This window comes from Vulpes lagopus, chromosome 1 (genome assembly GCF_018345385.1).
Source record: "Vulpes lagopus strain Blue_001 chromosome 1, ASM1834538v1, whole genome shotgun sequence".
Classification (NCBI taxonomy): Eukaryota; Metazoa; Chordata; class Mammalia; order Carnivora; family Canidae; genus Vulpes; species Vulpes lagopus.
Genome location: NC_054824.1, coordinates 176,558,845 through 176,579,854, shown reverse-complemented (window position 1 = coordinate 176,579,854; position 21,010 = coordinate 176,558,845). Strand labels below are relative to the sequence as shown.

The window sequence follows — 21,010 nt, the reverse complement described above, 5'->3', positions numbered from 1 at the left end:
CTTACCTTAGGGAGAGCAATCTGCTTTATTCAATCCACTGATTTAAATGTTCCACTCATCCAAAAACACCCTCACAGAAACACTCAGAATAATATCTGACCAAATATCTCCACACTCAATAACCGAATCAAGTTGACACATAAAATTAACCATCACAAACACCAAAGCCAATGCTCTTAACTCTATGATGTTCTACAGTAATCCTTAAAGATTCAGCAGAACCACAGCTCACAAATTCTGCAGTTCCCTCAAAATCCTTGGTAGTGCTCCAGGACTCCAGGTTTTGGCAGAAAACAGTAGCTCTATAAAGCTCTATTTTGATAAATAGCTTTTATGAAGGCAACACTTATCTTTCCACATCTGGGGCTTTCACTAAGAGGAAGGAGTATCTATCCATCCCCAGAAGGAAGCATTAGACTGAACACTTTCGACAGTTTTCTTCACTGCCCCCTTCACTTCTACCCACCTAAGTAGATTGATCAAGCTCTTAGTAGGTATCTCAAAAGCAAGGAGAATCCACTGTGTGTACTGACCTCTCAGACTTGCCTGTGCCAGGTGTGGTGGGGGAAGAGAGGACCTGAGTCACTTGCTTCAGAACCCACTTGGGGGGCACCTGGGTGGCTCAGTGGTTGAGTGTCTGCCTTTGTCTCAAGTCACGACCCCAGGATCCTGAGATCGAGTCCCCCTGAGGCTCCTTACACGGAGCCTGCTTCTCTCTCTGCCTATGTCTCTGCCTCTCTCTGTGTGTCTCTCATGAATAAATAAAATAAAATCTTTAAAAATAAAAAAATCCACTTTAGGGGCACCTGGGTGGCTCAGTTGTTTAAACATCCAACTTTTGATCTCAACTCAAGTCTTAATCTCAGGGTTGTGAAGCTCCAGCTGGGCGTGGAACTTACTTTAAAAAAAGAAAGAAAAGTGATCTCTGGGTGGCTCAGTGGTTTAGCATCTGCCTTCGGCCCAGGGCATGATCCTGGAGACCCAGGATCGAGTCCCACGTCAGGCTCCCTGCATGGAGCCTGCTTCTCCCTCTGCCTGTGTCTGTGCCTCTGTCTCTCTCTCTCTCTCTGTGTGTCTCTCATGAATAAATAAATAAAATCTTAAAAAAAAGAAAAAAGAAAAGAACCCACTGGGACAGTCCTGCCAGCTCTCTGCCCTGTCACCTTCAGCTTCTTGGTCTAGGAGTAGGTCAGTGACTTATGGTCTAGAAGTCAAAGTCTAGTCTTGAAGAGGGAGACAGGTGATACTGCATGTTGTCCAATCCCGTTTAACAGTAATAAAGCTGATACTGTATTTTGACTTTCAAGTGGCTCCTTCAGGCTTCACTTCAGTAAAAACCTGGAGGGATCAAGGTTAAACAGGCTCCAACACATTAACATGGATCAAATCTCCAAGATCCCAAAGGGTATTCAGAGGTCATCTGTTTTACTGCCTCTTCGCACTGGTGAGAGTCTTCATAAAATACCTACAAAGGAAGAAGCAATATGATCCCCTCCAGAACACTCTTGGTGCTTTAAGTCCTTTTTACTTTCTATCTTCTCTTTGAAAAAATATATTTTTAGTAGAAACCAGCCTTTCACATGTCTCAGGCCCATGCCTATGAGAGCTGGCCCAAAGCATCACTATAAACAGATTACAATGGTAGCTCCCAATAAACTGTGCCTCACACTGATGCTCTGTTTAGTTTCCTCTCTGGGAATCTGGGTGGCTCTGTGATTTGTCTGACCAACAGACGGCAGAAGAATGGATGCTAAGCCAATCCCAGGCCTAAGCACTGAAGGTCTGGAAGTGTCTACTTCTGCACCCTTGGGAGCCCTGAGCTTCCTGGTAAGCCTGGAGCTATACCACTGGAGATACCACATGGACATTCTACAAGCAGAGGGTACCTGGTCAGATAGAGGCCATGAGACTCTACGGAGAAGTACCAAGGAACCTAATCAACAATGGAAACCAATGGGAGAATAAGGGGTAAAAGAGACCCTATTAATCCACCCGTCCCCAGCAATCCCTAGGGTCCCCAGAGCACCATCCAAAAGAACTGCCATGGGGACAAGAAGTTGGGTCTAATGAGCTGTGTGGGTATGTTCTTTTAGCTCTGTGGGTCTCAGTAGAAGTGAACTAGAAGTTTTCTATACTTCTGGTAACAACAAAATCTGACTCTCTAAGTAACTAGATTCAAAACAAAGAACAAATCAGATGATGCCTCTGCAACCTACAACTACCCACCCTTGAGGAGTAATCAACCAGTCATAACTCTAAAATGTCACTTCCCTAAATGCTAGACTCCATAGAATCTAGGTCACTTTAAAAACAGCAGAAACACCTTCTAAACTTAACTCAGTGGGAAGTGATACACTCCAGGCGAACCATGGTGTACCTGGCTTTTGCTCAGTGGAACTGTCTGGATTTGGACACATGATATGATATGCCATATTAATGTAAAAGTGTACCATGTTGTCAAAGGAGTCTGCAGTCAAAATAAATTACATATTGGTGGGTCAATTTATGTATACAGAAAATGCCCAAATGTGTCTTTGGAATCTGTAAAATCCAAATAAGACATATGCTCTTGACTATACATATGGCTTTTTTTTTTTTCAGATATTTATTTATTTATTTATTTATTTATTTATTTATTTATTTGAGAAAAAGAACACGGAGGGGAGAACAGATAGAGAGGGACCAGAAGATTCCATGCTGAGCCTAGAGCCCGATACAGGGCTTAATCCCACGACCCTGAGATCATGACCTGAGTTGAAATCAAGAGTCAGATGCTTAACCAACTGAGCCACCCAAGCAGCCCCGTACATGTAGCTTTTGCAGGTAGCATGTATAACTTCCAATCAGCCAGTGGCCCGTTCTTAAGCACCAAGCCTGCCTTCAAATTCATATTCTCTGAACTGATCAAGTCCCTCCTCGATTATTCAGTAAAATATGTAGGTTCAACTTGGCTGCCCTTGCCATGATTTATTCATTGGCTCTCATCTGAAAGTTCCCTATGCCTCCAGGTCTTTGATGCAAATTAGATAGATTCTACTGCCTCCCTCTGATGCCTTTTTACCCTCTGAATGTCTTCAGCTGTAAGAGTGCATCCAATGAAATGTAAGATTTCCCAAATTCAACCTTCCTCAGCCCACACAGTTTTCCTCCGGTTTGTAGAATTAAACACTCTCTTAAAATTGGAAAGACTCCCCCACCTCAGCATGTAAAGTTTCTTCAGCTGGTGGGGCATGAGCCAAGTCACACCACAGAAAGTGAGATGGGTCAAAATCATTCCAACCAATCATGTCACAGAGATATTCTAAAAAGAAATTATTAGAAAATTCCTTTACATCGTAATGACCACAAACAACAAAGGAGAGATTAACCAAAGCAATGACTTGGCAAGTGACTCAGTGTGGGCCATCACAGAGATAAAAGCTACATCCAGCAAGCAATTCATGCAAATGTATTATTCCCCGTGCACGCTAATTAGTTAGAAGACAACAATATGTATTTCACAACATGCTTCTAAGAACTAGAAATATTTTCTTGGAAGGGAACACACCTTTGGGATATTTTCACTCTGACAGATTACTAAGGATATCAAACCTACAAAAAGCAAGTTTGACTAAAATTATCTTTTCCTTTATTTTAAAACAATAGGGAAACAATAGAAAAAACATCACTGAGATAAACGACGAAAACAAGAAGTACATACATAAGCACTAGACGAAGACAAGAAAACAATAATTCAACTTGCCCAAACCTACATAAAATCCATGCTAGAAATCAATCTTTAGGGAAAAAAAATCGAGATTTGACAAAATTTGGAAGAATGGAGAGGATGGGATGAGAGAAACAAGGAGCCCAGTCAGTACAATGCACCTAAATAAAACATCTAAAATCTTAAGATCGGCAGAAGTCATGTTGTGTCTTGATTGTTTTTCAACAATAAAATTCCATGAAAATGACTCTTCTAAATTGTCACGGGCCCAATCCTGGCAAGAGATTTGATAATCCTCCCAAGAGATTCCATAATCACTTGCTTTGCCTCTAATTTTAATATCCTAAATAAATACGTTTTGATTAAGTCAGTAAATTACAATGGAAAGAGAGCCTTCAATTTCAAGAGCAAACTCAAACACTGTTTACTGGGTAGTTACCCTTAAATACATAGTTTCATTAGCGTGACCTCCACCTTCATTCAACATCAAATTAAAGGATTTTAAAACAATAAAAACAGTGAATGGAACTATAGGATATTAAGCTAAGTGAAAGAAGTCAATCAGAGAAAGACAATTATCATTAGATCTCACTTATATGGGGAATTTAAGAAACAAAACAGAAGACCATAGGGGAAGAGAGGAAAAAATAAAACAAGATGAAACAGAGAGGGAGACAAACCGTTAGAGACTTTTTTTTTTTAAGATTTTATTTATTCATGAGAGGACACAGAGAGAGAGGCAGAGAGAGAGGCAGAGGGAAAGGCAGGCTCCTCACAGGGAGCCCAGTGTGGGACTCTATCCTGGGGTCCCTGAGCCAAAGGCAGACACTCAACTGCTGAGTCACCCAGGCATCCCCCATAAGAGACTCTTAATCATAGGAAACTGAGGGTCGCTGGAGGGCAGGTAACTGGGTGATGGGCATTAAGGAGGGCACGTGATGTAATGAGAACTGAGTGTTACATAGGACTGATGAATCACTAAATTCTACCTCTGAAACCAATAATACATTAAATGTTAATTAATTGAATTTAAATAAAAAAATTTTTGGGATCCCTGGGTGGCGCAGCGGTTTGGCGCCTGCCTTTGGCCCAGGGCGCGATCCTGGAGACCCAGGATCGAATCCCACGTCAGGCTCCCCGTGCATGGAGCCTGCTTCTCCCTCTGCCTGTGTCTCTGGCTCTGTCTCTGCCTGTGTCTCTGGCTCTGTCTCTCCTTCTATCTCTCAAGAATAAATAAATAAAATCTTTAAAAAAAAAAAAATTTTTTTTAATTTTATATAAAATAAAACAAAACAGATGAATCAGAATTTTATATAAAATAAAACAAAACAGATGAATCAGCACTATGGAAGGGAACAAAAACACACGAAACTGTTAGAAATGTAGACTTTCTATGATTCAGTGATAGTTTACTTAATAAATAAGAGGTCAGTGACATGTTGAATTACTGTGAAGAAATACTTGGTGTCATCAGTTGCTAACAAGTGGTGCGATAGATTAATCAAGTGTTTTATTCTCATTTTTAGAGTCATAATCATTTCTTAATGCACATATATACATATTTTTGAACAAAACTCTCTGACCATATACAATGGAATATTACTCAGCCATTAGAAATGACAAATACTCACCATTTGCTTCGACGTGGATGGAACTGGAGGGTACTATGCTGAGTGAAATAAGTCAGTCGGAGAAGGACAAACATTATATGGTCTCATTCATTTGGGGGATATAAAAAAATAGTGAAAGGGAATAAATGGGAAAGGAGAAAAAATGAGTGGGAAATATCAGAAAGGGAGATAGAACATGAGAGACTCCTAACTCTGGGAAATGAACTAGGGGTGGTGGAAGGGGTGGTGGAAGGGGAGGTGGGCGGGGGGTGGGGTAACTGGGTGATGGGCACTGAGGTGGGCACTTGATGGGATGAGCACTGGGTGTTATTCTATATGTTGGCAAATAGAACACCAATAAAAAATAAATTTATTTAAAAAAAAAACTCTCTGACCATCATTGAATAATAACATGCAAAAATTTCATTCCTGGAAGTAAAAAAAAAAAAAAAAAAAAAGGTGACTCACTAAGCAGTATAGACTATTAAATAGTGCTAGAAAAAGATTTTTTTAATTCGTTTTACATTTGTCTCCTGTGTTATTTTTTTAATATTTTATTTATTTATGAGAGACACAGAGAGAGGCAGAGACATAGGCAGATGGAGAAACAGGCTCCCTGTGGGGAGCCTGATGCAGGACTCCATCCCAGGACCCTAGGATCATGACCTGAGAAGAAGACAGACGCTCAACCACAGATGCCACGCAGGTGTCCCTCTCCTACGTTACTTTACAACTTTCTTGGTAAACGGCTCAGTGAGGCTAGAGTATAGCACCAAGGTGGATGGAAAGAATCTCAGAGCAGCTCAGTTCAATATAACAAATATTTGAGTAACTACTTTGTCCCAGGCATGGCAGGAGTGCAGGGGATACATCTGTCTGCTTGAAAGTTCTGCCCACCTCCCTGTCTAGTTGTACCTGCCATAGTCTACATATCACATAACTCCTTGCCCTCCCGACAGCCCATCCAGGCCCCAGTCACAGCAGACTGGGCCAGGAACAAACAACCAGCCAACAACTCATAGTTAGAGCTGGGCCAATTAGATTCTCTCAGAACAAAAACCAAGATGCTCGGACCAAGAGGTCTGTAGAGCTGAGCTTGTGCATGCTGCCGAGTAAGTGGAGAAAGGAGGTCTTGGGAGAGAAATAAGGCCATCTGATGGATCCATGCAAGAGCATCTATTGAGGCAGGTGAAGGGAGAACTGGACGAAAAGAGATGGACAAACGAAGGAAAGGTGGAGGCAGAGACTACAAAGAGAGACAACAAACAGATAGAGATGACAGGCAGATAGTGATGGAGACAAGTGGCAAACAGCAACACAGACGGACAGGGGTACAGACAAAAGGCAGAGAGCCACAGAGACAATCCACGGCGGGCAGCAGGAGGCAGAGATGGACAGGAAGACAGACGGAGAGATGTGAGGGGGAGGGAATGGAAGGACAAGGAGCACGGGAGGAGGAGGGATGGCCAACAAGGAGTACAAGAGCACGAGGCAGAGCTGGAGAATGGGCGCCCAAGACCAAGAGACCCATAGCAAGACCCAGAGAGCGAGTAAGCAGAGAACATGAGCCCATGGGAAGAGCATGCAGGAGAGCCTGAGGAAACAGATGGAGACCAGGAGCCAGAGGGAGAGAGAGAAAGAGAAGAAAAGCAGGAAATTCAAAGCGAAGGCGCACCTAGAGACAGCTGGAAGGCAGGGATTGGGAAGTTAGGGCAGAGAGTGGCAGCTAATTCGTTCTCTGGGATTCACGAAGTGGTGGCCGCCCCAGTGGCCCGGCCTATGTCACAAATCTAAACCTAAATCAGCTCACACTGACGGGAAACGCCTCACTGTCAGGAACACCCCACGCACACCAATCCCAACCCTCAGCTCACCTTTAGCTAGCCGACCTTACCTAGAAAACAAGACCTGCTGGCCTGGTAAGGAAATCCTGACCTCCTAACCAGTCACGATGCCATGTTTCCACATCGCCCCTTCTAACACCATATAGAACCCGCTCCTGTCCCAATCCCCCTGGAGGAGCCTCCGCTGCTTGTGAGGCACCACATTCCCCCAGTCCATGGATTGTTTTTCCCTCAAACAAAGGACATCAAACTCATTACTAAACGGTTTTAGTTTTGTCATTGTCAAGAACAACAGAGAAAAATGGCACACTCCATGGAAGTCGGGCCAGAGCACAATCCCTGGACACGCTCCCTGGGGGGGAAGCATGAGGTGTAATTTTATCTGACAGAGGGAGAAGGCTAGAATTGAGGGCCTCCTCTGTCTTCAGGAGATATCAGTTACCACTTCAAGATGGCAGATTGATCACACACTAGTATTTCCTCGTTCTGGAAGGATGACGGAAAAAGGAAAAGGGATATACACCAAAACAAGGAGAAGGCATGAGCTCAGTTTCTGAAAGACGAAAAGTGGATGGTGGGTAAATGTGCAGCAGAGGAAACCACAACTTCAAACTTCCGAGCGATTTGGCCAAAAAGGGGGTTTAACAGGGCCCAGTAGGTCCTTGGAACCACTGACCCGCTAGCTGCTACCCGAGGCAAGAATGGCACGTGAGAACAACCAGAAAACTACTTGAAAGGCTATAGAGAAAAAGTCCACTCGGTCCAACATGCACCCTCCTCCATCCACACACCTTAGCAGCCAACCGTTTACCTCTCGAGTTAAAAAAAACCACACGGGGTGGGTCTCAAAAGCAGCAGTCCCCCAACTGTGACACCCATGTGTCTGCATCTGTAGAATGAGAATGACAAAAGCACCCACAGGACAAGGGTCCCAGTGAAGATCAGGAGAGGCAAGGCTGCCAGGGACACATGTGAGAAAGGCCCTTCGTCCAAGGTCATGACTGTCCCCAGTGATTATAATCGGCGCTTATAAATTGGAGTAAGTACCTGGCTTCCGCTGTCTCTGATAAACTCACAATTTACTCATGGTCTTTCCTGACCTCTGAAATGACGACAGTGAAAGAAGATGGAGAAGGAATGTGAAAGTAGCCCCCCAGCCTGGAGGGGACCACCTCACTGAGTGGAAAAGCAAGGACAGCTGCCTGTGGCACACAGAACACAGGTGTTTTTCATTCAGTTGAAAGAACAACCTGGAACAAACACCCCTGCCCCTCATTGGGTCCCCCCTCCCGCCCCCCATGATTACAGCTGGTCTGGACAAAAGGTTGAGAAAGTACTTGATCCAGAGAACAAGTAACTGGTTCTATCAGTTAGTCCTGGCGGGGAAATAATGGCACACTCAGAGTTAGACGAGTGGCGAATAACAGAACTATCTACAAAGGCACAGGTGGGGAGGTATCGGCAGTGGCGTGCTGGTAAATCATGGCAGGTGATATACACCATTTGCCAGCTTCTGGGGGTGCACATACCCCAGCATGGCAGATGTAAAGCCACCAAGGTGAAGTCTCAGAACATAGAATAGGGAAGAGATGCACATAATCAGATCTTGAGAGGCAGTACCAGCCAGCTGCAGCCTGCTCCCGGGACACCCCCGAGAGAAACTTCAGCAACAGGTAGCACCCCCAGGGTGACCCCAGGACAACCCCAAGAGAAACTTCAGCCACAGGCAGCACCCCCAGGGTTAGTAATGCTTAGAAACTTTAGGACACTCAGCCCTACCCAGACCCGAAGAGAGTGAGCTAGATGTATAGTCTTCAATCAAGGGAAAACAGCTAGGCTAGGGTGGAAGGAGGGAGGGAGGGAGGGAGGAAACTGGGAGAAGAAACAGCACAGAGTAAATAAATTCTCCCTCCATCTCGTGGGGGGTATGCCCCTCGAGGGCTGGAGCCAGCCAGAAGCCAGGAAGCAAGGGAGCCCATGGACATCACCCATACAGGGCAGCCTCCCAGACACAGAGCAGGTTAGAGAAGAAAAGAGAATGGGGCTCCCTGCATGGAGCCTGCTTCTCCCTCTGCCCCTCTCAATCTCTCTCTCTCTCTCATGAATAAATAAATAAAATCTTAAAAAAAAAAAAAAGAAAGAAAGAAAGAAAAGAGAATGGCTCTAGGGAGGCAAAGAGAAGATAGGCAGCACCCTGACCCACCCAAAGCACAACGTTCACGACAGCAGCATAGAATCCTGAACAATTTGATACCAATAATGCTGAGAAGAAACAAAATTAAAACTTTAAAAAAATCCATTTAGATAAAGTAAATACAGACTTAGCACTCAAATGAACTCATTTTCCTTGCCACGGTTGTGTAGTCTAAAATGAAGACCACACTTAAGCGGGGGCAAAGCATCAGTAAAATGTGCCAGTACAGTAGCATCTCTCAGACGCAGGCCCCAGGGTGGGAATGTGAGGACTGGGGGGCCCACGCTGTGTGTGTTTCTTTCAGAGAAGGAGGAACAAGAGAGGAAGGAGAGGACTTTCTTCTTCACAGAAGCACCTGATGTCACCTCAAGACCTTTAAAAAGATATGAGAGGGACACCTGGGGTAGTTCAGAGATAGAGGGTGTGACTTTGGTTCAGGGTGTGATCCTGGGGTCCTGGGATTGAGTCCTGCATTGGGCTCCCCACAGGGAGCCTGCTTCTCCCTCTCCCTGTGTTTCTGCCTCTCTCTGTGTCTCTCATGAATAAATAAATTAAAAATTTTGTAAAAATTGGATCCCTGGGTGGCGCAGCGGTTTAGCTCCTGCCTTTGGCCCAGGGCGCGATCCTGGAGACCCGGGATCGAATCCCACGTCGGGCTTCCAGTGCATGGAGCCTGCTTCTCCCTCTGCCTGTGTCTCTGCCTCTCTCTCTCTGTGTGTGACTATCGTAAAAAAAAAAAAAAAAAAAAAAAAAAAAAAAAAAAATTTGTAAAAATACATGAGAAATGACGGTTTGGGGGCACTCTTGGTTAATAATTACATTAATAATTATAGAATTGGCTCAGTTGGTTAAGCATCTGCCTTTGGCTCAGGTCATGATCTCAGGGTCCTGGGATCGAGCCCTGTGTCTCTGTGCTCCTTCCTCTCCCTCTCCCACTCATGCTCTCTCTTGCTCGCTCCCTCTCAAATAAATAAAACCAAAAAAAAAGGAAAGGAAAGAACTGACTCAGTTAATTTGCAAACTCAGTTTTATGCAACCTAGAGCTAATCAAAAGAATGTCATTTCAATTTACAACATGAGCAATCTTAGGATGAGGAAGCAAACATTCTGATTATTGGCATAACTCTCGGACACCCAATCGGAAGAGTTTTTGGTAGTTGCTCATTAGCAGCAGCGCGTGACTGTCGGAGCAGAGACCATGAGAAGTGAGATGCTAAAGCTGCTCAGACCGCAGTGTGCTTGCCACGACCGCATGCGCGTGGACAACAGAGCACCAAACAAATCCCAGCATCCAGAACATGCTGCGTGGAAACGTAAAGGGACTGACTAAAATGGGAGTAGAGAGGCCAGAAAGGGGAGCTCTCACGCAGCACCACACAATGTCAAGAACTGTCCATCACCTACAGGCCCCCAACAGAAGAATCCTCAACAGGAAAGAATCAGCAGCAGCTACAGGCCCAAAGAGGGAAAGATGTACACTGCGCATCTCCTGTAAGAATTGACCACCTCAGCAACTCAGCCAACGAGAAGCCATCATCACCCTGAATTCCTGCCTTTCTCCAATGGACACTTATTCAAAACAAGCCCCCACCCCCCAACTTCCTCCTTCTTCTCCATAAAACGTTCCCCTCCTTTGTTGGACACCCCGTCCTTTCTGCCAGAGCCTGCTTGTCCCAAATTATAATTCTCTGCTATTCCTGAATCAACCCACTTTTGCTGGTAAAATAAATGACTGTTTTATTTTTAAAGTCAACAGCTGAAAGCTCACAATGGGTGAACAACCCAAGACAGCATGCCAAAGAAGTCAGAGTGGTGAGATATCCCCCAGGAGTGAGATTTTTTTCTTTTTTTTTTAGGAAAACTTCCACCCACCAAAACAAAGATTCACACATTCTGCAATCTTCTTTAAATTGACTTCAGGGATCTAGTCATCCCACGTTCTATCTCACAGGAAAAGAAATGGCTGTAAAATCTAAGAATAATTTGGGGGTAAGGCATTTATAAGGGAAACATGTGTCATGTGTGTTCAACCAACACAACATCGCTTAAATCTCTCGAGGTCTACAGTGCCTGCTGGTCTTCATCATAAATCCCCCTACCAGACCCCATATCACAGAATTTTCCCTCATTGTGCTCTGCTCGGCCTCTGGCTCAGCATCAGGCACAAAGGAGGTCCATTGTGTTTGTGAAGCTGAACCCATAAGCTAGACCTTACTTTCCATTTTACTTTGTCTTTTGATTTTTCAGGCCTCTTTCATCTGTGCCCTTCCTTCCAACAGCCATTTTCCGTCTTTCACTAAAATAAACATAAATCATCCACTTCCTATTTCCTTCTCACTTCCAGCTCTGATTCTTACATAATCTCTATCCCTGGGGTTTAGTGCTTCTCAGCTTAAGAAAATGGGTCTCCTAAATACACACACTCACACGCGCATACGCACGTGTACACCCCTGCATGAACCCTTTGCACACAATTCTAACTGGGCAAGTCTTTCATGTCATTTATCAGCGTGTGTGAGGCAGTTCAGACTGTGAGAATATTTCAACACACACTAGACACTGATGCCTCCCAAAGGACAAGAGCAAGTTTTGTTTTCATTTCATTTTGTTCATGTGCTCACTATTAACAGAACTCTAAATGACCCTATTTTATTAGTTACTAGACTGTTTGGGCAATGTCCCCATTAAAGAGAAAAAAAGGAAAAAATGCCAAGTTTTGGCCAGGATGTGGAGTGATGAGAACTCTCCTTCACCCCTGATGGGATGGCAAATTGACACAAACCCTTGGGACAATTGCTTGGCATCATCTACCGTAGTTAACCAGTTAACACATCCCAGGTAAACATGCAAGAGAAATAGGTCCCCACATGTCCAAAAAGACATGTACAAGAATGTCTGGACCAGCACGAATAGCAAAAAAACTGAAAACAGCTCACATGTTGCTGGAGGAGGTCACCGAGATGATGTGACCACTGGTTGACCTGCCAGCTGGGCCCAGGCAATCGGAGGCTCCTCACCCCCTCCTCTGCCCTTGGAATGTACATTCTGCTCACTGCTCCCACAGTGGGAGCCATTCCAAGCATGCAGCCGTGAAAGAGTCAGGGGTGGTTTCATGAGGACTGAATACATGGCTGGCCCCAGTCAAGGCCTGTGTATCAACTTGTAAGATTCTAGTAGTAGGTGCAGAGATCTACTTGTCTTTTGGCAACCCAAGACAAGCCTCCTAAGTAAGTTCCCTTGCTTACAAATAAACCTGCCACCTACCCATCTGGAGTGGCCTGGCTCTTTCTTTGGTATATCCTTGCCTTCCGTGTGCAGAAACCAGTTTGTGAACCAACACAAGTCCATCATCAACAGCAGAAAAGATACATAAAATGTGTGGTATGGTCATGCCATAAAGCATCACACCACAGTAAATATGACCCAACAGCACATGGGACAACATGGGTGAATTTCCAACTGACAAAAGAACACATGCTGTATGGCCCCATGCATCTGGAGCTCAAAAACAGATAAAAAATTAAACTGCAGGTGTTCAGAAATACAAAACAAGGTGGCAAAATTAGGAGGAAGAAGCAAGAAAGTGATCACCATGAAATCAGAAGATGGTTCCCTTTGAGAGTAAGGGAGCTGGGATCAGGAAGGGTCCGGGGCGCTTCTGGAGAGCTGGCAAGATTCTATTTCTTGGCATAGATGGTGACAGGACCATATTCACTTTATACAAATGTGTTGAGCTACACAAAATTATTTTATATGCTTTCTATTGTGGTATTATACAATCAAAAAAATTTAAAAAAATAAAAAGGAAGAAGAATCAAGGCGGGACAACTATTATCAAATAACCACCACCAAAAAAAAAAAAAAAAAGAAAGGTTTTCTGATTGGAAAAAGGAGTGAACTAGGTCAGTTTTGTTCCATGGGCCAGACCTCAAATGAGTGGCTGGTAGCTGTAAGAGGACAGATTTGGGTGAGACCAAAGAATAACAACAAGAAAAGAGTAGGAGAAGGAGGAGAGAAGAAAAAAGAAGGGGAGAAGAGGGGTGGGGAGGAGAGGGAAGAGAAGGGAAGGCAAAACAAGACAAGGCAACACAAGAGAAACTAGTTCACAATTACTAGTTACTTGAAAACAGAACATTCCTTGTAAAAAAGTGAGCACCCCATCACTATTCAAGCATGGGCTGGATAACAACTGAGAGGGAAATTCTGGAGACATTTGAACACTGGAAAACGAATAGTAGAAAATGTCCCTTTGGACCTAAAGTTCTGTGATTCTATTTCTCTTTCTCACCAGTTACAGGTGTGGCCACCTAAAGAAACAAACAAAAACAAACCATGGTCCAAATACCCAAAATGTATCAAGCAGACACTCACATTAGGAAAGTGATGCCTTTGAATAAATAACAAATATTTTTTTTTTAAGTGTTTGCCTACAAGCCATTAACTAACCAAAAATAAAGGGAAGGAGAAGGAGTGGGGCACTTCGAGGTAATGCTGGAGAAGCCAGGGCCAAACAAAGCCCAATCATAAATGAAGAGCTGGTGTGAGAAAGAATGAAGGCAAAGATTCAACTCGCCCACAGTGCTCCTCAAATGCATTTCTTCTTTCACGATCGATGATTAAAATAGAGGGATTTTTAAAAAAAAAAAAAGCCCATGGAGTTTGGAAATGTTATTGTCTCCCGTTAAATCAGAGGCCTGCATCTTCCCTATCTCCGAGCAATATCAGTCACTAGATTTTACTTTTTGACACTTTCAGAGCAAGACAGCTGAGCCTTGGCTGAAGGTTATCTCGGAACATATTACAAGAGAAAAAACAAGCTCCGTGGAGCTGGTAATAATCCAGATTACCATCTATTCCCCTTTCGGAGCAACAATGGATTTTAACCAGTTTTCTGTTTTATAAATATTACCGTGGCTCAACACATCTATGAGGAGACACAACATTACCCGCGGCTTTCATCCTGTTTGTGTACTAATTATATCAACAACCTGAACCAACTTAACACTATACAAAAACACAGCTGATTTAGCAATCTGTAAATTATACATGTACATAAATCTGTACCAAAATGTGCTATGTTTCACTCCTGCTAATGTGCATGGATTCTTACTGGCACCTACAATTGTTTGATATAGGTTTCCGAACACTGAAACATATGTTCTGCCTAGAATGGGACCATTTAGGGTAATATTTTTGTAGTTTCCTGGCACTAAGGTCTGCCAGCCTTCCCATGACAGTAAGTGCCTGCAGATTTAAGCAACCATCAAAAAATATTCTGGAATAACACTTTCCAATCATGAAAATAAAGAGAAACAGGCTGGCTTTGCGTATGTGGTAACAAAGTCAATAGAAGGATTTGACATGATCACTGACATGACCATAAGCAAAATCTGGAGAATACTTAATTATTCCTGCTAATTACTCGCAACTCTTCAAAAAAAAAAAAAAAAAAACAGATAATTATTAAATCCCTCCTTCAGGGCAGCCCCGGTGGCTCAGTGGTTTAGTGCCTGCCTTCGGCCTAGGGCGTGATCCTGGAGACCTGGGATCAAGTCCCACATCGGGCTCCCTGCTTGGAGCCTGCTTCTCCCTCTGCCTGTGTCTCTACCCCTCTCTCTCTCTCTCTCATGAATAAGTAAATAAAATCTTTTCTAAAAAAATCTCTCCTTCAAATGGTATTCGGAATGTATCAGAGAAAGTTAAACTAGATTTTAGTCCCATCAAAACCAAGAAATACCTTTAAAAAAAAAATCTTTTTAAACACAATGTCAAGCCTGTATAAGAGCTACAGCCAGAAAGCATCGTGGGAAGGGTCAAGATGCTTGGACTAAGATTCACTAGAATGCAAATTTCTGAGGGCAAGGAGGGTTCCTTGATTCCCACTATATCCTCAGCATTCAATAACTGTGCTCGATAAATCCTTTTTGAATGAACAAACCTGTCACAGCTGCTGACTAGTACCTGACGTGCCTCCAACTGCCTTTTACTAACTGTAAGTACATTACTTAACCGAAGGATTTTTTTTTTAAGATTTTGATTTATTTATTTGAGAGAGAGAAAGAGAGACGGAAAGAAGACACGCAGGGCGGAGCCAGGGGGAGCAGCAGCGGCAGAGGGAGAAGCAGACACCCTGCTGAGCAGGCAGCCCAAGGCAGGGCTCGATCCCAGGACCCCGGGATCATGACCTGAGCCAAAGGCAGACGCTTTGCCAACTGAGCCACCCAGGCACCCCGAGATTCTCAGCTCCTGAAACTCTAAAATGGAGACACTGCACCTCCTCTGCTGGCATATGAGGATCAAATGTGATATTCTCTGAAAAGTTATTTAAAACTTTATAACTATAAGCAGGTGCATGAATAAGTAAGTGGCTGTTACCCCACCGGTGACTTCAGCTAAACCACTGACAAAGATGAAAATACTGCCCTTGCTTAAAACAGAATTAGCTTCTCCTTTGCCCTGTTATTCCGTTTGGATGTGGTAGTATGGCTGTTAGCCAAAATGGATGTTGTTCTTGTTGTTATAACATTTTATTTAATCTCCCCTGGGAAATTAAGCTTCTCTAGAGAACATACTGGCAATACAAGGAAGGCCGCTGCATAGTGTACCATAAGGAACATGACACTGGGGTCAAGGGACTTCAGGTCTCATCAGCTCTGCCCTTAAATATTTGAGGAAATGTGCTTCCTTCACCTTCTTCATCTACACAAGGATGGGGAAGCAGAGGCAGACGATGCAGCACCTAATCCTACAGGTCATGATACTCCAGACACCAGATATTCTAATGCCCCAAGACAAAGTCACTTTTATTATCCATAAGCATATAATGAGAGTAGTTTTTTGGGGGTGTGTGTGTGTGTGTGTGTGTGTGTGTGTGTGTGTGTGTGTTTTAAAGACAGGCTAAGTTATATGGCTGGAGAAACAATGATGCTACAGGAGGAAATGAATGATACCCTCCAAAGACTTCCTGTGTCAGGCAATGTGTGCCTGCCACTTTGAATAAGTCACTTAATATTCCAAGGGCTCAGTTTTCTGATCTGTAAAACAGGAACCACAATACTGCATAAGACCACTGGGAGAAAATGCTTAATAAAGATGATCCAAAAAGTACTGCTATTAAAGGTAAGCTGCTATTTAAACACTGTCACGTCCAAAAAAGGCTGGTGGATTTCAGGAGGAGACAATCAATATTTTTAAATAGACTTTTTCCATCACTGTAAAATAAAACAATGCATGTAGATATTGTGATATTTCCAAGAGTCCACATATTTTTCTTCTGTTTGTCTCTAGGAAATGTGATGAAAGGGATCACGAGAAGCTTAAATCCCACATTTCAAGACCAGAATACTTTCTTCTGAAACAATAGATCATGTTAAGACTTCATCCAACTCTCCTAAGGATGTTTTGTTTGTGTGGTTGATGTCATTTGGTTGGTTGGTTAACTGAAGTCAAGCTGTTGGGATTGGTACTGAAATTAAAATGCCAATGCTAAAAATATTCCCAGCTACTTAGTCTATTGACATTCTATATATGCTTATAAAGGAGAAGTGGCTCTAAGAAAATCAACTAGAGTATTTATTCTGCATTCCCAGCTCCAGATTGATTTTGTGGTTGTGGGGCATTAGTTTCACCACTCTTATTTCTTTTTAAGATTTGTTTATTTATTGGAGAAAGAAAGAGAGAGAAACTACAAGCTGAGGAGGGGCAGAGGGACAGAGAGAATTCTCAAGCAGACTCCCACCCCCGCCCCCACAAGCAGGGAGCCTGACACAGGGCTCCATCCCAGGACCCTGATTTTGGCCTGAGCCAAAATCAACAATCAGACACTCAACCCACTGAGTCACCCAGGGACCCCTAGCCCCACCCTTCTTAAGGCCCTCCTACAAGCCCAGGGAAACTTAGGACTGTTACATGCAAGATCTGTTATCTCCTTCTCCATTCAAAAACAGTATGATACACATGAGACACGAGGTTTCCCTTATAACTTAAAGGACACTGCCTCTTCACCAAAAAAAACTAACTAAATAACTAAATAAATAAATAAATAATAAGAAAAAAAAGGAATTGTCCTGGAGATTCATGAGAAAATTGATGTCACTGAGATCCCCCAAATCTGCCAGACTGTCTCCACACCCCCTAACAGGGCAATAACCACAGCAATCACAGCACGTGAACTCTTAACTAGTGATTTTATTTAAAAATCCATGAACGCCTCCAGCTTCTTCAGGACAGAAGAGTTCATGGGGACTACTCACCAAGTAATTCTCATCCCCTCCAATCCCCAGGTAATGGGGGTCACCTTGTTCTAAAAGCCCCCTTCGTGAGTTTGAGTGAGAGAGACCTTGAAGGAAAAGGTGACTAAACAGAAACTCTTCGGTACTCTTAAGAGACACACAATAAATGATCATTTCTAAGATATTTAAATAAGACCCAAGAATAGGCTATCCTGGTTGATAAGCTTTTTGTTGTTAAGATCAACTTCCATCACTTTTCGATTAAAGAGTATTTCTTGGGAGCACAAGTCACTGCTCACGCTCTTCCCCCCTGAATCCCTAACTAAATCCAAACAGAAGCCCATGATTTTAAACACGGGCTCCTCCTTAAGGCTCCGAAACTGTGACATTTGTGCCTTTTTAAAACCTATTTCCTAAGTTAGCTCTTCGTGTCTTCGGTTCCTGGGAGGAGAGGAGTCCCGGAACCTGTAAAGAGCATCTCCAGGCTTGGCCCCCGTTCATTTGGGCCCCGTGATGACCGGGGCCAGACGCCCACCTCCTCTCTGCCCTGCGAGCTGGAGCCAGGATGCTTTGCTGCGTGTGGGTCCAGAAGGGATCGCCAGCGCTGCCTTCCCTTGGCATCCCAGCTCCCTGGGGAGCATCCCGCCCAGCGCTGCCTTCCCTTGGCATCCCAGCTCCCTGGGGAGCATCCCGCCCAGCGCTCCCTTCCCTTGGCATCCCTGCTCCCTGGGGAGCATCCCGCCCAGCGCTCCCTTCCCTTGGCATCCCTGCTCCCTGGGGAGCATCCCGCCCAGCGCTCCCTTCCCTTGGCATCCCTGCTCCCTGGGGAGCATCCCGCCCAGCGCTCCCTTCCCTTGGCATCCCTGCTCCCTGGGGAGCATCCCGCCCAGCTCCCTGCCATGCACTGTCCACCTTAATGCCACAGAGAAAGAAAGAGAGGAGCGGGGAGCACCGGGTGACTGGGTGCTGGACAGATTGACAGGCTTGGCGAGGTGGGGAATTTAGAGGTGAGCAAGGTGTGCGGGCATGAACCTGCTGAGGTGTGGGAGAGAGGACCTGTGACAGCTTTGCCCTGCGCCCGCCCGGCCAGCTCTGCCCCTGTGCGCTCCACTTGCCACCCAAGTCCAGGAAACTCTGCCCCTCACGAGCCTTAACCTCCAAAGGGGTGGGATGGGTGGGGGGCGGGGGAGAGGTGGACCCGGGCAAGGTGCAGCGCGTCCCTGGACCCCCGCGTCCCACGCCTCGGACTTCCCAGCCCTCGGCGTGGGGGGGCCCGGCCCCGCCGGCCTCCGGACTGCGGGCTCCCCGCGGGGAGAGGCGGCGCCCGGGGTGCAGCCGGGGAGCCCCGCGAGCCTGGCGGGGGGCGGGCGGTGCTGCGGGGTGCGCGCTGCCGCTCCCGCCGCGCCCGGCTCCCCATCACTTTTCCCAGTACTTTGCCCATCCGCGGTCCCGCCGTCCGGAGGGGGGACGGGGAAGGCGCGAGGGGGGCTGTCCCCGGGCGCTGGGGCGCGCGGACCTCGCCCCGCCCTGCGCACCTCGCCAGCCCCGGGCAGGCGGCCCCGCGCCGCGGCTCCCGGCAGAGCTGCGGGCTCCGCTGCATCCGCGGGCGCCGAGCGGCGGGAGGGAGAGCCCGGGTCCCCGAAAGCCGCAGGCGCCGCTTACCACTGGAGCGCCGCACGATGTTCTCCAGGAACGTGTTCTGCGGGGCCACCAGTCCTCTCCTGCCCCCGGCCATGGTCATCCTCCCGGCGGCTCGCGGTCCAGGGCGTCCCGGCGCGGCTGCTCACGCCAGCGGCGAGCTGGGCGCCGGGCCCTGGCGCGATCGCGGCTCCGGGCGCCCCATGCGCCCCGCGGGGACCCGGGCGGCCAGGCGCGGCGCTCCCTCCGGCTGCCGCCCTCGCGCCCTCTTCGCGCCTCCCTCCCCGCCGCCCGCCTCGCGGAGCACTCGCGCGGGGCTCGCCTCGCCGCAGCCCTTCCGGGTGGGCGGAGGGAGCCGCGGCGCCTGGCCCGGGGCGCCCCCTACCGGGCGCTGCCCCCCCCGCCCCCGCCCCCCCGGCCCCCCCCGCCGGCCTGCGGGAGAGCGAGCGGGGGGCTCCCGCAGCGGCCGGGAAGCGGCGGGCGGGCGGCCGAGGCTGGGGCGGCAGCGCCACCCCCTGGCACAGCCCTGCAGCGGCTCGGGGCGCGGAGCCGGGTCCGCGGTGCGTCCACCTGCCACAAGGGCACCGCGAGTCCTGGGGGCACATGACCCTGGAAGCCTCCTCCTGCGCTCCGCTGCAGGCCGGAGCCTCTGGGAGCTCGGGGACCCCTGGAACACCTTCCCGCCTCCCCTTGGGGGCTGCGAGCCTCGTCCGTGAGAGGGTCCGTGAGAGCTGCCCGTGTTTTCCCGAGTAGTTAAAGAAGTTGAATCCTAAGAGGTCAGACTCGCAGAGTGACCAAGCGACGGAGCTCCAGAAGCGCTGTCTCGAGTCGTTAAAGATAACCCAAGGCAGGACAGATGCAGGCTCTGGACGTTTCACAGGTTTGCTGAGCGACTGACCTGATTTCCACTCTGATCCAGCGTCTGCTTTAACCCAAGGCCAAGAAAACATCTGTACATATGCACGACTTCCTTTTCGGCTGAAGCACAACCTGTTAGGATCAATGCAATGTGTGAGCTTAGGGAACAGGAGCAAACTGACAGGCATCAAAAGGGTGGGCTTGCCTCTGAGGCCAAATGGTGCAGGTGAAGGAATGGGGTCCCCAACACTTAACGTTCAGTAATAAGCACAACCTTGGCTTGAAGGACTGTCTACACACAGGATGAGGTGCTGGTCTTCCACACTTTTGCCTCTGATATGAAGAATCATATACACCAAGGGTTTTCTGGGCAGGAGCTCACTTTTGCTCCTTTTCCCCGTGCTCTCTTGTGTTGGGCAATTTCCACCTGCACAGGACTCTTTACCTGTCTTTTTACTAGACGTCCCCCAGTGGGTGTGGCCAGAGACCACAAAAGGAGGTGATAGTTTTCTAGTTAGTTCCAGGCTGGATTAATGGCCGGCACCAAAATATTTATGAGGGAAGAACAGACCCACCACCTCAACTGTCCAGGTTCACCACCCTGGTGCGGCCTATTGTATTGCAGACACCCCGTCTCCATTTATTAGTCTCAAAATACAGGAACCGATCCTTGCCCAGCAATGCCTCAGAGTTACTGTGAAGATCAAACATAATTATGCCAAGGGCAGCACTCTAAACTGTAAAGTGCCATACCAAGGTGAGATGTCATCATATGAGTGACTAAATAAATTGGGCCGTTAGGGACATCACCTTGTGCGGGCACAAAGCAAATAGATGGCGGCTGCTAGCCGAGTTGGGTAACCCTTGCATAGGCTTTGAAATCAAAGTAATGATATACTTTTTCCAGAAGATAACCCATCACTCAGACG

At 46.5% G+C, this 21,010-nt stretch overlaps 1 protein-coding gene across 2 annotated transcripts in view; it reads right to left on the bottom strand.

The window, feature by feature from the left end:
• KCNH1 (potassium voltage-gated channel subfamily H member 1) overlaps positions 1-19,472 on the bottom strand; it is a 375,869-nt gene extending 356,397 nt beyond the window's left edge. The window contains exon 1 of one of the 2 annotated variants that reach the window (XM_041771002.1): positions 19,248-19,472. In XM_041771002.1, the coding sequence (XP_041626936.1) occupies positions 19,248-19,326 (79 nt within the window). In that variant the 5' untranslated portion in view covers positions 19,327-19,472. The remainder of the gene's footprint in view (positions 1-19,247) is intronic. The other variant, XM_041771011.1, reaches the window with a different exon arrangement.
• Positions 19,473-21,010: the final 1,538 nt, after the last annotated feature.